We start from the raw sequence: 12,349 nt of genomic DNA, 5'->3' as shown, positions 1-12,349 counted from the left end.
CCTCTTAAAATAACCACCTAAGTCATTTTTTCACAAAAATTGTTTTTTTTTTTTTGCATGAATCATCTCCTCATGATGCTGACCACCTCTGGCAAATTTGCCTACATCCTCAGTAAATCAGATTGTGCCATTTTACCCCTTCAGTAGAAATGACCTATGTCAAGAGTGTGTCAAATGGTTCAGTTTTTGTGTTTCCTGAAAAATATGAAAAAATAACTTTTATTTTAACTGGGTGGGGATATATATATATATATACATATATATATATATATATGTATGTATGTGTGTGTGCACGCCAATTATTTCATATTCGACATATAATATATAGATAGATATAGATATAGATATGCACACACACACATACACACATATATATATATGGCTGAACGTGACTATGTATATATATATATATATATACAAGCATTTATTGACAATGTCGAATATCAAATAATTGGCGTGCAAGACTTTACTCACGTCACTACTTTTTTTTTCAAAGTGAAAAAGTCAATCATAAAAAATTAAAAAAAAAAAAGAAAAGAAACACATTTGTTTAAAAGTTGCAGATGAATGTTTCAGACTTGGACTCGACACGGAGAATTAAGCGATAAGAATTAAGGTTACAATTTCCAGAGATGAGTACCTCAAAGATGGGAGTTAAGAGGGAGGAGTGGCGCCTGCCTCCCCCCACCCCACCCCCCACACCCACATCCACACCCACCCACCCACTCACCCACGGGACTCCGTGAGGCAGAAGATGCCTCTGAGCTTCCTCTTCCTCACTGGGATCCTCTGCTGCCTCTCAATGCATCGCAAGGCGGGTTTGACTCGGACCTCTTGGCTCCTCTGCTGGATCTTCTGCAGCTCCGGTGAGTGATGCATCACTTCAACTGTCTGACTTCTTATAAACCACCATGCACTTCTATTTTCTATTTTTTATTTGTTATTATTATTATTTTTTAATCTCATGTTGTCAATTGGATGTGTTGCATTCACTTGTCATGGGATAAAATCCATCACCACGTCAGGACATCCGCGTCGAAAACGTGAAATGTATTTGGATTTTTCCCGGTGAAACTGAGTGACTTTGCGTTTGAGAAACATTTCTAAAAATTACAGAAGAGGGAAGAAAGAACATTTAGTATTGATTTTGTTGTTTCAGCATAATATTTGGATACTTGTGGTTTCCCCCGTGAATTAAATTGTGTTTTACTTACCGTTTTTATCTGCAGAATCGTGCAGAACTGCAGAACATTGAAGGCTTTCTGGTCTTTCCTGCTTCTTCTGGACAGTGAAATAAGAGATTTTACACAAACCTGAGAAACAGAAGCTGAACTGGCCCATCAAAAAGGAGGGGGAGGATCTTTAGTTAAAGAGCAATAATACTTCATGTAGAAATATGGCCAGAAAACACTAAAATAAAATGGTTTTATCAAAGATAGATATGTCACGAAATATAGCATATATTTATTTTTCAACATTGTGCACCATTTATCAATTGTTTTTTTTTTGATAGATACACACACACTGTGTATATCTATGTGTGTGTGTGTGTGTGTGTATGTGTGTGTGTGTGTGTGTGTGTGCATGTGTGTAAATTCCTGTCAAAGTCTTCTTGTGGTGGCAACTGAATATTCTGAGTACTGAGTATATATATATATATATATATATATATATATATATATATATATATATATATATATATATAAAATCAGTATTAGGTGATTGACCTACAATTGTGCAAAAGTGCAAAATTTGAAGCATAATTCAGAATAAAAATAAAACAAAAGGTTCCAACTGTGGAAAAAAACGATGCTAAGAACAGACATTTTTCATTTAAAAAATCACATTGAGTTTACTGAAATAAAAGTAATAATCTGAATATTTTTTGCAATACTTTCTTTTAAATACACACACTCTCTTACCATTTGTCTTAGGGTATGTACATCTTTGTCATGAAGAATACGAGATTTATAGCACTGCTATAACAGTGGACTGGCGGCTCTGCCCCATTACAAATGGATAGAACTGCTGTTTCTTTGCCATCCAGTATCTCAACCCCCAGGCGTCACTCTTTTGGCTTCATATCCTCAGGATTTAATGAAAGGTTAAGCAGATTTAGGAGGCAACAGTAGGAGGTATTGTAGTTCTGGAAAGTGGAGACTAAAGTTAGTAAATTGAGGAAAATAGTATGGGGCCAGGAGTGGACTCCTGGAGTGCACCGAAGTAGAGAGGAGCAGGTGAAGATAAGATAAGATAAGATAAGATAAGATAAGATAAGATAAGATAAGATAAGATAAGATAAGATAAGATAAGATAACACTTTGTTGATCCCCATAGGGGAAATTAATTTGTTATAGCAGTGCAACAATAACAATATCAATAAATATGAATATAAATATAAATAGAAGAGACAATTAAAATGACAAAGACAATAACAAGGCAGATAGGAAGAGATGGCAGAACAAGGATAAAAATAAACGGGATGAGAATGCAATGACAACATAAGTGTAAAAAAAATGAAATAACAGAATGGCCGCAACAAGGGTAAAAATAAAATAAAATAACAAAGACAACAACAAGGGTAAAAATAAAATAAAATAACAGAATGACAACAACAAGGATAAAAATAGATAACAGAAATGATAACAACATGAATGAAAGTAGATAACAGAATAATAACAACAACAACAAGGATGATAATAGATAACAGAATGACAACAACAAGGGTAAAATTGAAGTTGGAGTGAAGGTGAAGGTGAAAAGTGAAGGTGGAGAACGAGTTATCAGTTTAAACTGCAGAGCCCAAAGGTACATGACTCTGAACAATTCATTCAAAAATAAATAACAAAAAGAATACATTCAAAAATAGATAAAAATAAAGTAAAACTGTAACTTGGCTGGGAAACTGTTGGAAATGTTTTTCGTACCCTTTTAAGAAAAAAATACATTTTTTCTTCACATTAACAATGAATATTCAGAATGAAATGTTAATAATGAAGTAATTAATCAATCAAGCTATTAGAGACTAATTTTAGATATCTTCTTTTTTTCTCCAAACCTGTTCAGCACTCTGTCATAGCTAACAATTAAAACAAAACAGCGCAACAGTTTCAGTGTCGTGATGAGCTGTCCCAGTTGTTGTCCGCCGTGGGAAATCAGGAATGTCACAAAATGAAATATGCTTTCGGAGGGCTCAACCTCAGTAACCGGTTGTCGATAACAGCCGCAGAATCAGGGCTGAAATCATGAAACCAGAAGTTTAACTGCGGACGTTTAACAAAAGTTTCAGTTGTGATTCACCTCTCATGTAATATCTTCATCCTCCGCTGGCAAGTCCTCACCTGGAATGTCATTTTCTGGAGTTATAAATAGCCACTGTAATCACAAAAACTGGCATTGAGTGCATTTACACAGTTTGTCCTCTTGGCTGGCTGTTTTCTTGCACGGGCTAATCCAAAATTGCTCGATGGCGATGCCAGATTTGTTTGCCATGTGAGACGGGACACACATAGAGACCGCTAGAATGAAGCAAATGAGAGAAGAGGTTTTTTTTTCCTTTTAATTTAACATTGCCTGTAACCTTCCAGGAGGTCAAATCATATCTAACACAAAAGGTTGGAACCGTTTAAAGAGTTTCATCTCGAGTGTGAAATTATGACTCTCGTACCGGAGGGCCGTCTGAGGATGTGGTTTGACTTTTTACACCGTGTTCAGCTAATGATTAAAAAGTAAATGCAAGTGCAGTAGATCATGGTGTTAATCCTATTAATTTTATGAACAATAAAGTTAAGGTAATTACTTTTCTTGCGCTCCAGTCGATGAAAAGGCTTAATGTAAATGGTAGGAAAAGGGTAGAATGATCCTTTACAAAGTAATAGCGAGAGAAGGGCAAAGGAAATTAAAAACAAGCCAGATTAAGAATGGAGACTGAAAATCTATTCCTGAATAAAAAGTATTGCAAAATATTTTGGTAGTTGGGTTGTGAAAAACAAGCTTGTTTTTTATTTTCTTTGAAATAAATAAGAGAAGATATACCTTATTGATCCCCATAGGGGAAATTCTCCTGTCACAGCAGCTCAACAATGACAATATCAATAAATCTGAGTATAAATATAAATAAAAGAAACAATTAAAAGATAGCAATAGACATCCACAAATAAATAGACAGCAGAGTGAACAACAACAAGGATAAGAATAGACAGAAGAATGGAAAAAAAAAAAACCAGCAAGGGTGTAAATAGATAACCAAAATGACAACAACAAGGATAAGAACAGAAACAGAGTGACAATAACGATGAAAAAAATAAATATGATGCGAGTGGAGCGACACCAACAAGGATAAAAAAAAAAAAAAGGCAAAAATAGACAGCGGAATCAGAATTAAAGGTCCGTGATCTTGGAGGGATCATGGAGCTTCACAAAATCAGTCTACTTGTGCTATGTGGACTTGAAGAAGGCATTTGACCCTGTCCCCTGTGGGGGCCGGTAGGGCCGATTCTCTGGGAGTACCTGCCCTTTGCCAATAACCTTTGTGTGCAGACTTTCGAGGTACAGCCGAGGCGTCGGGGGGATCTGGTTTGGTGGCCTCAGGATTAGCTCTCTGCTTTTTTTGCAGATGATGTGGTTCTTCATCCGACTACGATCTCCAGGTCTCTCCGGTGTGGTTCGCAGCTGAATATGAAATAGCTGGGATGAGAATCCGTACCTCCATGTCCAAGACAGAAGTATTCGCGCAACCATCCGAATAATCGGAATTAGGTGTTCGAATCACCTCCATGGCCACAGCTATATGAAATCAAGCACTCAGGCATGCACTGTTTCTACAAACATTTGTGAAAGAATGGGTCGCTCTCAGGAGTTCAGTGAATTCCAGCGTGGAACTGTGATAGAAAGCCATCTGTGCAACAAATCCAGTCGTAAAATTTTCTCGTTGTCGTGTTTGGCAACTCTTGCCGTAGTAGGCACAAAGCGGTAGGCCACGTAAACTGACTGAGCGGAGTCAGCGGATGAGTCGCATAGTGCGAAGAGGTTGCCAACTTTCTGCAGAGTCAATCGCTACAGGCCTGAAAACTTCATGTGGCCTTCAGATTAGCTCAAGAACGGTGCACAGAGAGGTTCCTCGAATGGGTTTCCATGGCCGAGCAGCTGCGTCCAAGCCACACGAAGCCAAGTGCAATGCAAAGCGTATTAAAACATAAAGCACGTCGTGACTGGACCCGAGAGCAGTGGAGACGCGTTCTCTGGAGTGACAAATTGCGCTTCTCCGTCTGACTATCTGATGGACGAGTCTGGGTTTGGCGGTTGCCAGGAGAACGGTACTTGTCTGACTGCATTGTGCCAAGTGTGACATTTGGTGGAGGGGGGACTATGGTGGTTTTTCAGGAGCTGGGCTTGGTCGGTTGGTTCCACTGAAAGTAACTCCGAAAGCTTCAGCATACCAAAACATTTTGGACAATTCAATGCTCCCAACTTTGTGGCAACCGTTTGGAGCTGGTCCCTTCAAGCAAGGTCCATAAAGACATGGATGACAGAGTCTCTTGCGGATGAACTTGACTGGCTTGCACAGAGTCCTGACCTCGACCCCATTGAACACCTTTGGGATGAATTAGAGCGAAGACTACCTTCTCGTCCAACATCAGTGTGTGACCTCACGAATGCGTTTCTAGAAGAATGGTCAAAAATTCCCATAAACACAGTCCTGAACCTTGTGGACAGCCTTCCCAGAAGAGTTGAAGCTGTTCTAGCTGCAAAGATTGGACTGACGTCATATTGAACCCTCTGGATTAGGAATGGGATGTCACTTCATATGCGAGTAAAGGCAGGTGAGCTAATACTTTTGGCCATACGATGTCTCTTGTGATGCTGCTCACGAGTGAAGGAAGAAGTGGCAACAGTGATGAGGACTTTATATCAGTCAGTTGTGGTGAAGAAGGAGCTGGGTTGAGCGGAAAAACCCTTGATATATTGCTCAATCCACGTTCCCACCCTGACCTTTGGTCACAAGCTCTGGGTAATGACCAAATCAGCAAGATCAATGAAACAAGCATCCGAAATGAGTGTCCTCTGCAGGGTGTGTGGAGGAGGGTGAGAAGCTGGACCATCAGGGAAGAGCTAGGAGTAGAGCCGCTGCTCAGGGATCTGATTAGAAGGCCCCCCTGGACATGGACACCACCTTGGTGAGGTGTTCTGAGGACATTTCACAGGGAGGAGGCCCCGGGACTACATGTCTCGGCTCAGCTGGGAACACCTCTGGATCCCACGGGGAGATTTCGACAAAGTGCATAGGAAAAGGGAAGTCTGGAGTTTTCTGCTTAGCTCGCTGGTCCTGACACCCAAACTCAGATACGTGTCAGAGGAAGGACGGATGGAGCAGTTATTCGAGCCATGTAGTGACCAATTCTTTCAGTCAAACTTTAAGCTGGACTCTTTCTCTCTGCTGGTCTGGTCTTTTCACAGAAAGACTTGTATCCTGCATTTGTTGATCAAAAATTTGGTTCTGAGGTCAAACATATCACTAACAGAAGTAATCAATTTATTTATTTATATAATCTTGAAGTAGAATTACATCTAATATATACAAATCCAATGATATCCATTGGTATACCGAGGAATCTGAGAAGGAGGGCATGTGTTATCTTTCTTTTCTTTAGTTTATGTCCAGGTTTTTCTCAGAGTAAGTTGACTTGCTACAATGTCGGTGTATTTTTCCACAGTGCTTTATCTGACATATACAGAATATCGGACAAAATAATGATAATTGACTTTCTTCACCGTAAATGATAAGCGTTCATCTCAAAAATTCATCATCAGACAGGCTCATATCGGTGCTTGTGCATGTCAGTCGCTGATAGTTTGACAGCCTAGAGACAAGAAAATCTCTATTTACCCAATACTGTGAGGAATTCGGTGAAACAAATTAACTCAATTACGAAACAACAAATGTGCTCATTTAGCCTTTACGAACTTTTTCTTTTTTCCCCTCTCTTTCTCGCTCAGCGGCAGAAGACGTCACTCGTGTCCAGGCCGAGGACAAGCTCTTCAGGAGTTTATTTGGCGGCTACAGCAAGTGGTCCCGTCCCGCACGTAACATCACTGATGTGGTCATCGTGAAGTTTGGCCTCTCGATCGCTCAGCTGATAGACGTGGTGGGTAACACGCTCGCGCAATATTGTAGATACCTTCAAAGATTTGGGAATTGTCCTGGGTTTAGAAGAACAAAAAAAGATTTCCGCTTGCACGTTCCTTCAGAATCCTCAAAGTCTTTTTGATATGATACATTATTCATTCAATTTCTTGATGTTTGGCTTCAAAAAAGGATGAGAAAAATCAAATGATGACAACAAACGTGTGGCTGAAGCAGGTAGGTCAGATTTTTCGGTTCGTTTTTTGCTGTCATTATCAAGGACGCCGAATAGATTTTTCACAATTTTACGTTCTTCTGTCCTCACAACTGTCCTCTCCTGTGTTGACAGGAATGGACAGATTATAAACTGCAGTGGAATCCATCGGACTTTGACAACATCTCGTCCATCAGAGTTCCATCGGAGCTCATCTGGGTGCCTGACATTGTGCTCTACAACAAGTAAAAATCACCCTCTCACAGGAAGCAGGATGCAGAATAGCAATCATTTTTCACCGTTCGAGTTAGTATAGCTATAATAAACATTGCTTATTATAGAAATGTACCAATTTCTGAACGGTAATAATTTCTTTTTAAGGCAATAAGTTTGTAAATTACATATAAATGTGTTGCTATGAATGGGAAATTTCTCGTTAGACCGTATAAGACTCACAATGTGATGAAATTAGAGGTATAAAGTACAAATTTTCAGCATATTCCATCAGAAATAGCTCTCTGTAGGCGCTCGAAATCATCTTCAGCGATCATTATCTTCTTGATCCATAACGACATCCTCGTGAGAAGGAGGGTGCATGAAGAGGGAAGGTCACTTATAGCTTCCTGAAACCCTTGCTTTTCGCCGTATTCCTGCATATCAATCGGTGCTACATGCAAATCGTCTTCTTGAGCAAATGGCCCCAATTCTATTGCATCTCCTCAGCAATCTTGCATCATAGAGTCTGATTTCCTCCCTCGGGCTATGATGAAGTATTAACCGTGAAATTTGTCAGGATGTAGGCAAAACTTTCTCCTCCTTCTAGTTTAAATGAGGTTGCATCACGATACGGTGTCCCCGTTGTTAGTGTTCATCTATCCATTATTAATAGATATCTGTGGAAAGAATCACAACTTGAGGTTTTTGTGATTTACCTCTTGTGCTTGAAACAAATTAGGAAAGGAATCAGGGGAGTTAATTGTAACATCCCTTAATTTTGTTGTATTCTGCTATTCACTTGGCTCTGTTTGCCTGTTTCCAGTGCAGATGGAGAGTTCACTGTCACCCACATGACCAAAGCTCAGCTGTTTCACACCGGTCACGTTCGCTGGGTGCCGCCGGCCATCTATAAGTCGTCCTGCTCCATCGACGTCACCTTCTTCCCCTTCGATCAACAAAGCTGCAAGATGAAGTTTGGGTCTTGGACTTACGATCGGGCAAAAATAGACCTGGAGCCCTTTGAAAACACCGTCGACCTGAAGGTCTTTTTTTATTTCATTGTCTATTTTCCTTCTGATTTGACTTTGTTTACCAGGTAAACAATCATTTTAATTGGTTTAATTGGTTCTCTGAACACCCTTGTGGCCAGTGGAGTACCTTTCACAGTTGGCAAAAACTAAAAGAAAACATATATTTTATTAAAGTTCTTTAAGCATGAAGTGAAAATAGAGGACTTTTTTTTAGCTCATTGTAAAAATGTCAACAAAAACAGATTTATGTAAGTAAAGTAAGTATGTAAGTGTTTGTCTATTTATTTATTTTCAAATTTTCATTGTAATCACTCTTTCCATATCCAGTGTGGAGTTACACAGAGTGCAGTTGGTGAAAAATAGAAGTTTCTAAACTTTCCCTGCAGAATCAATAGCATTAGGGGGTCAAAGAAAAGCAAACAGATAATCTATAGCCAATGTTTATATTCAATATTGCCACCTAACTTTGCTTTTAACAACAGCTATAAAATTATACTCCTCCTTTCCAAAATGAACAGAATTTTTTGTCTTCACCTGCTTAACAGTGGCTTGGTCAAACCTTTTCTCACCCCTGTATATTTCAAATTCTGTGCTCGTAGATTCCTCCTGAATCAGGAATTTCCTATATTGTGTTAAAAAGAACGCTTTTTTTTTGTTTGTTTGTTTAATCAATAATAGTAAGGAATAGCTTGGTCTGTTTTTTAGTCCAAACTATTTGAAATGATTAAACTCTTCTTTAAAAATCTATTTGCAAGCTGACATGTAGGTCCAGGAGGTTTCTTTCAATTACGAGCACACTTTTTAAAATTTTTTTGTAACATTTTCCAAAACCATCCCGGGCAAGCAAGCGATCTTTTAAGAACCTCATTGGGGTTCCCATCGCATTTCTAGACTGAGATACTTCAAAACTTAGCGGCTGAATCTTTCCTGTAGGATTACTGGGAGAGCGGAGAATGGGCGATCGTCAGTGCGGTGGGAACCTACAACACCAAGAAATACGACTGCTGCCGTGAAATCTACCCCGACATCACCTACTACTTCATCATCCGCCGACTGCCGCTCTTCTACACGATCAACCTCATCATCCCCTGCTTGCTCATCTCCTGCCTGACCGTGTTGGTCTTCTACCTGCCTTCGGACTGCGGCGAGAAAATCACCCTTTGTATCTCAGTGCTGCTTTCGCTCACCGTCTTCCTGCTGCTCATCACCGAGATCATCCCGTCCACGTCGCTGGTCATACCTCTGATCGGGGAGTACCTGCTCTTCACCATGATTTTCGTCACGCTGTCCATCATTATCACCGTTTTCGTGCTGAACGTTCACCACCGGTCGCCGGCCACCCACACCATGCCTCGCTGGGTTCAGAGGTTGTTCCTGCTGGCGGTGCCACGCTGGTTGTGCATGAAGCGTCCGAATCACAGCCTCAGGTCTGCAAGGTAGGGAAACAACAGTCAGAACTGGATTTTCCAAAACAGTCCAGTTTGTTGGCTTGTGCAAATACAAAACTTCTTCTCAGTCCGTGGCCTTTTGGGGTCAAGCTGACAAATCCAACTTTAGGGTTAAAACCAGCGTGGTTTTCTTTACATTACATTACATTACATTACAGTCATTTAGCAGACGCTTTTATCCAAAAATTGCAATTCAATAACCAAAGATCCAAAGTACTAGTAGTCGTTGTTATTCAGAAGTCACCACTCTACCAAATAGCCATCTCAAAACCATATACAGTACATACATACATTCATTTCCTCCTTTTTTTTTTACTTTGACAGTAGAGGCCACTGTTGCCACTGTAAAAATGAAATGCTGCATTTAGTTGCTTTCAGTTTTAATAAAAAACGACCCGTTAAAGGCTCCAGCATCCCCGTGATCCTGAGTGCAGGAGAAGCAGAAGAAAATGGATGGATGGATGGATGGATGGATGGATGGATGGATGGATGGATGGATGGATGGATGGATGGATGGATGGATGGATGGATGAATGGAAATATAGACAATTCAAAGATAGCAAAAGACATCCAAAAATGAATAGACAGCAGAGAGAACAACAACAACAAGGGTAAGAACGGACAACAGAATGAAAAAAAAAAAAAAAAATCACCTCAGCTTTAAATAAAATGGACATTTTCAAAGAGCACGCTGCTTTTGCACAAATCCGTAGCTTTATGAATGCTCTAAGAGGCTCTTGCCAGGAGAACTTTGGGGAACCCTTTTTTTAATCATTCTTCATGACACCAAGGTATATTTGTCTTTTCTTTCTCCTTAAACTTTTCATTTTTGGAAGGCGGCGCCACTTGACGAGTAAACTCCTCCCAGTCCGCACCCCTGGCTCCTCCCAAAGCACATCCCTCTGGATCGCCGCCGAGTCCCACATCGACCTCCATGCTTACCAGTCTTGCTGCCAGCATGACTCCGTGGATACGGGAGGGGAATCTCACAATTGCGACCTCGAAAGTGACGCAAACTCAGACATCGATGCCGAATCCAGGAGGTGCAGGGTGACCGTTGCAGGATGGTCTCGGTCTCCTCCGGCCTCCGATACATCACACGATCGCTCCTTCCTTCGCTTGAGCTGGAAGGACTCTTGTCTGGATCAGCGTCCAGCCCGGAGCTCCGGGGCCTCTGCTCTGTCTCCTGCGGTGATATCAGCCTTGGAAGGGATGACCTACATCGCTGAGCATCTGAGAGCTGAGGACGCGGACTTTTCAGTCGGTGCCAATGTCCACATTTCATCTCGATTCTCCTCGAACTTTTTAAAAATATATTTCCTCTTTTTATCTTCTGTCTCCGCAGGTGAAAGAGGACTGGAAGTACGTGGCCATGGTTGTAGATCGGATCTTCCTGTGGATGTTCATTATTGTCTGTCTGCTGGGGACAGTTGGGCTGTTCCTGCCTCCGTGGCTCTCCGGCATGATTTAAAAAAATAAACCAAAGGCAGGCCTTTGGATGCCTTTAAAAGGAAAAAAAAAATTGGACGACCTTAAACCAGAGGGCCTGGACGAGATAGTTTAAAAAAATGAAATAAAATCGAGACAAAAATAAAGCAGGAAAATCACACAGCATGAGACAGGTTCAAACTCTCAAATGCGGCATTTCGGCCAACACTTCTGACATGGAACTTAAAATGTATCCTTGTACATATTACTGCAACATTACTGCAACATATCGCTGCTGCTCAGCAAAGGCAGGAAAGAAACATAACTTATGGAAGCAGTGTAGCAAAATAAAAATGGCCGTGATAAAAAATAAATAAAATAATTTCATTTAATTTTGTCTAATTTCTTACAAACCAATTTTCAAGTACAAATATAGTAGTAGTATAAAATTTAGCACAGGACGCATATTTACACAATGTTATATATATATATATGATTTTTTATTATAGTTTTTTGAATGACATGCAATAACGCTTGTATTGCGAACTGGAAGTTCAGATATATATTTGTAAAGAATTTGTAGATATTAGTTTAATGACGCCTCTGTATACCACTGATATAAAAAATACAACGGCGTGATATACAACTTTACTGAGAGACAAACTCAAATCCCCCCAAAAAACAAAACAAAACTATATCAATCCTACATATGCCTTTATACGTTCAGGCAAAAAGATGCCCGAACGACAAGCCCAAGAAAGAAATCATTTTACGGGAAATGCAAAATCAACTAATCTTGCCCGAGATATTTTTCGCTGTTATTTTTCACCGAGTCGAGTCCAAACACACAATTTTACGTGTCAGTCAAAGAAAATGAAGATGTTTGATA

The 12,349-nt window shown here is 40.1% G+C and overlaps 1 protein-coding gene across 1 annotated transcript; it reads left to right on the top strand.

Moving 5' to 3' along the window:
* The first annotated feature begins 793 nt into the window (after nucleotides 1-793).
* LOC147233547 (neuronal acetylcholine receptor subunit alpha-2-like) lies at nucleotides 794-11,503 on the top strand. The gene is made up of 8 exons (XM_086147515.1): nucleotides 794-866; nucleotides 6,997-7,145; nucleotides 7,316-7,360; nucleotides 7,473-7,582; nucleotides 8,377-8,596; nucleotides 9,518-10,020; nucleotides 10,869-11,292; nucleotides 11,378-11,503. The coding sequence occupies exons 1-8, from the start codon at nucleotides 803-805 to the stop codon at nucleotides 11,501-11,503; spliced, it is 1,641 nt and encodes a 546-aa protein (XP_086003641.1). The 5' UTR covers nucleotides 794-802.
* Nucleotides 11,504-12,349: the final 846 nt, after the last annotated feature.

The sequence above is a fragment of the Fistularia commersonii genome, chromosome 6, assembly GCF_037954325.1.
Source record: "Fistularia commersonii isolate RoL2024-O1a breed Wild chromosome 6, RoL_Fcom_v1.0, whole genome shotgun sequence".
Lineage (NCBI taxonomy): Eukaryota > Metazoa > Chordata > Actinopteri > Syngnathiformes > Fistulariidae > Fistularia > Fistularia commersonii.
Note: the sequence above shows the minus strand (reverse complement) of the source record. Positions and strands in the feature narration are given on the sequence as shown.

Excerpts from the sequence above, each read along its gene's own strand:
- LOC147233547 (XM_086147515.1), top strand. The coding sequence starts at position 803 with ATGCATCGCAAGGCGGGTTTGACTCGGACCTCTTGGCTCCTCTGCTGG. Across the intron at positions 10,021-10,868 it reads CACAGCCTCAGGTCTGCAAG|GCGGCGCCACTTGACGAGTA; the intron begins GTAGGGAAACAA and ends CATTTTTGGAAG. Across the intron at positions 11,293-11,377 it reads CTGAGGACGCGGACTTTTCA|GTGAAAGAGGACTGGAAGTA; the intron begins GTCGGTGCCAAT and ends CTGTCTCCGCAG.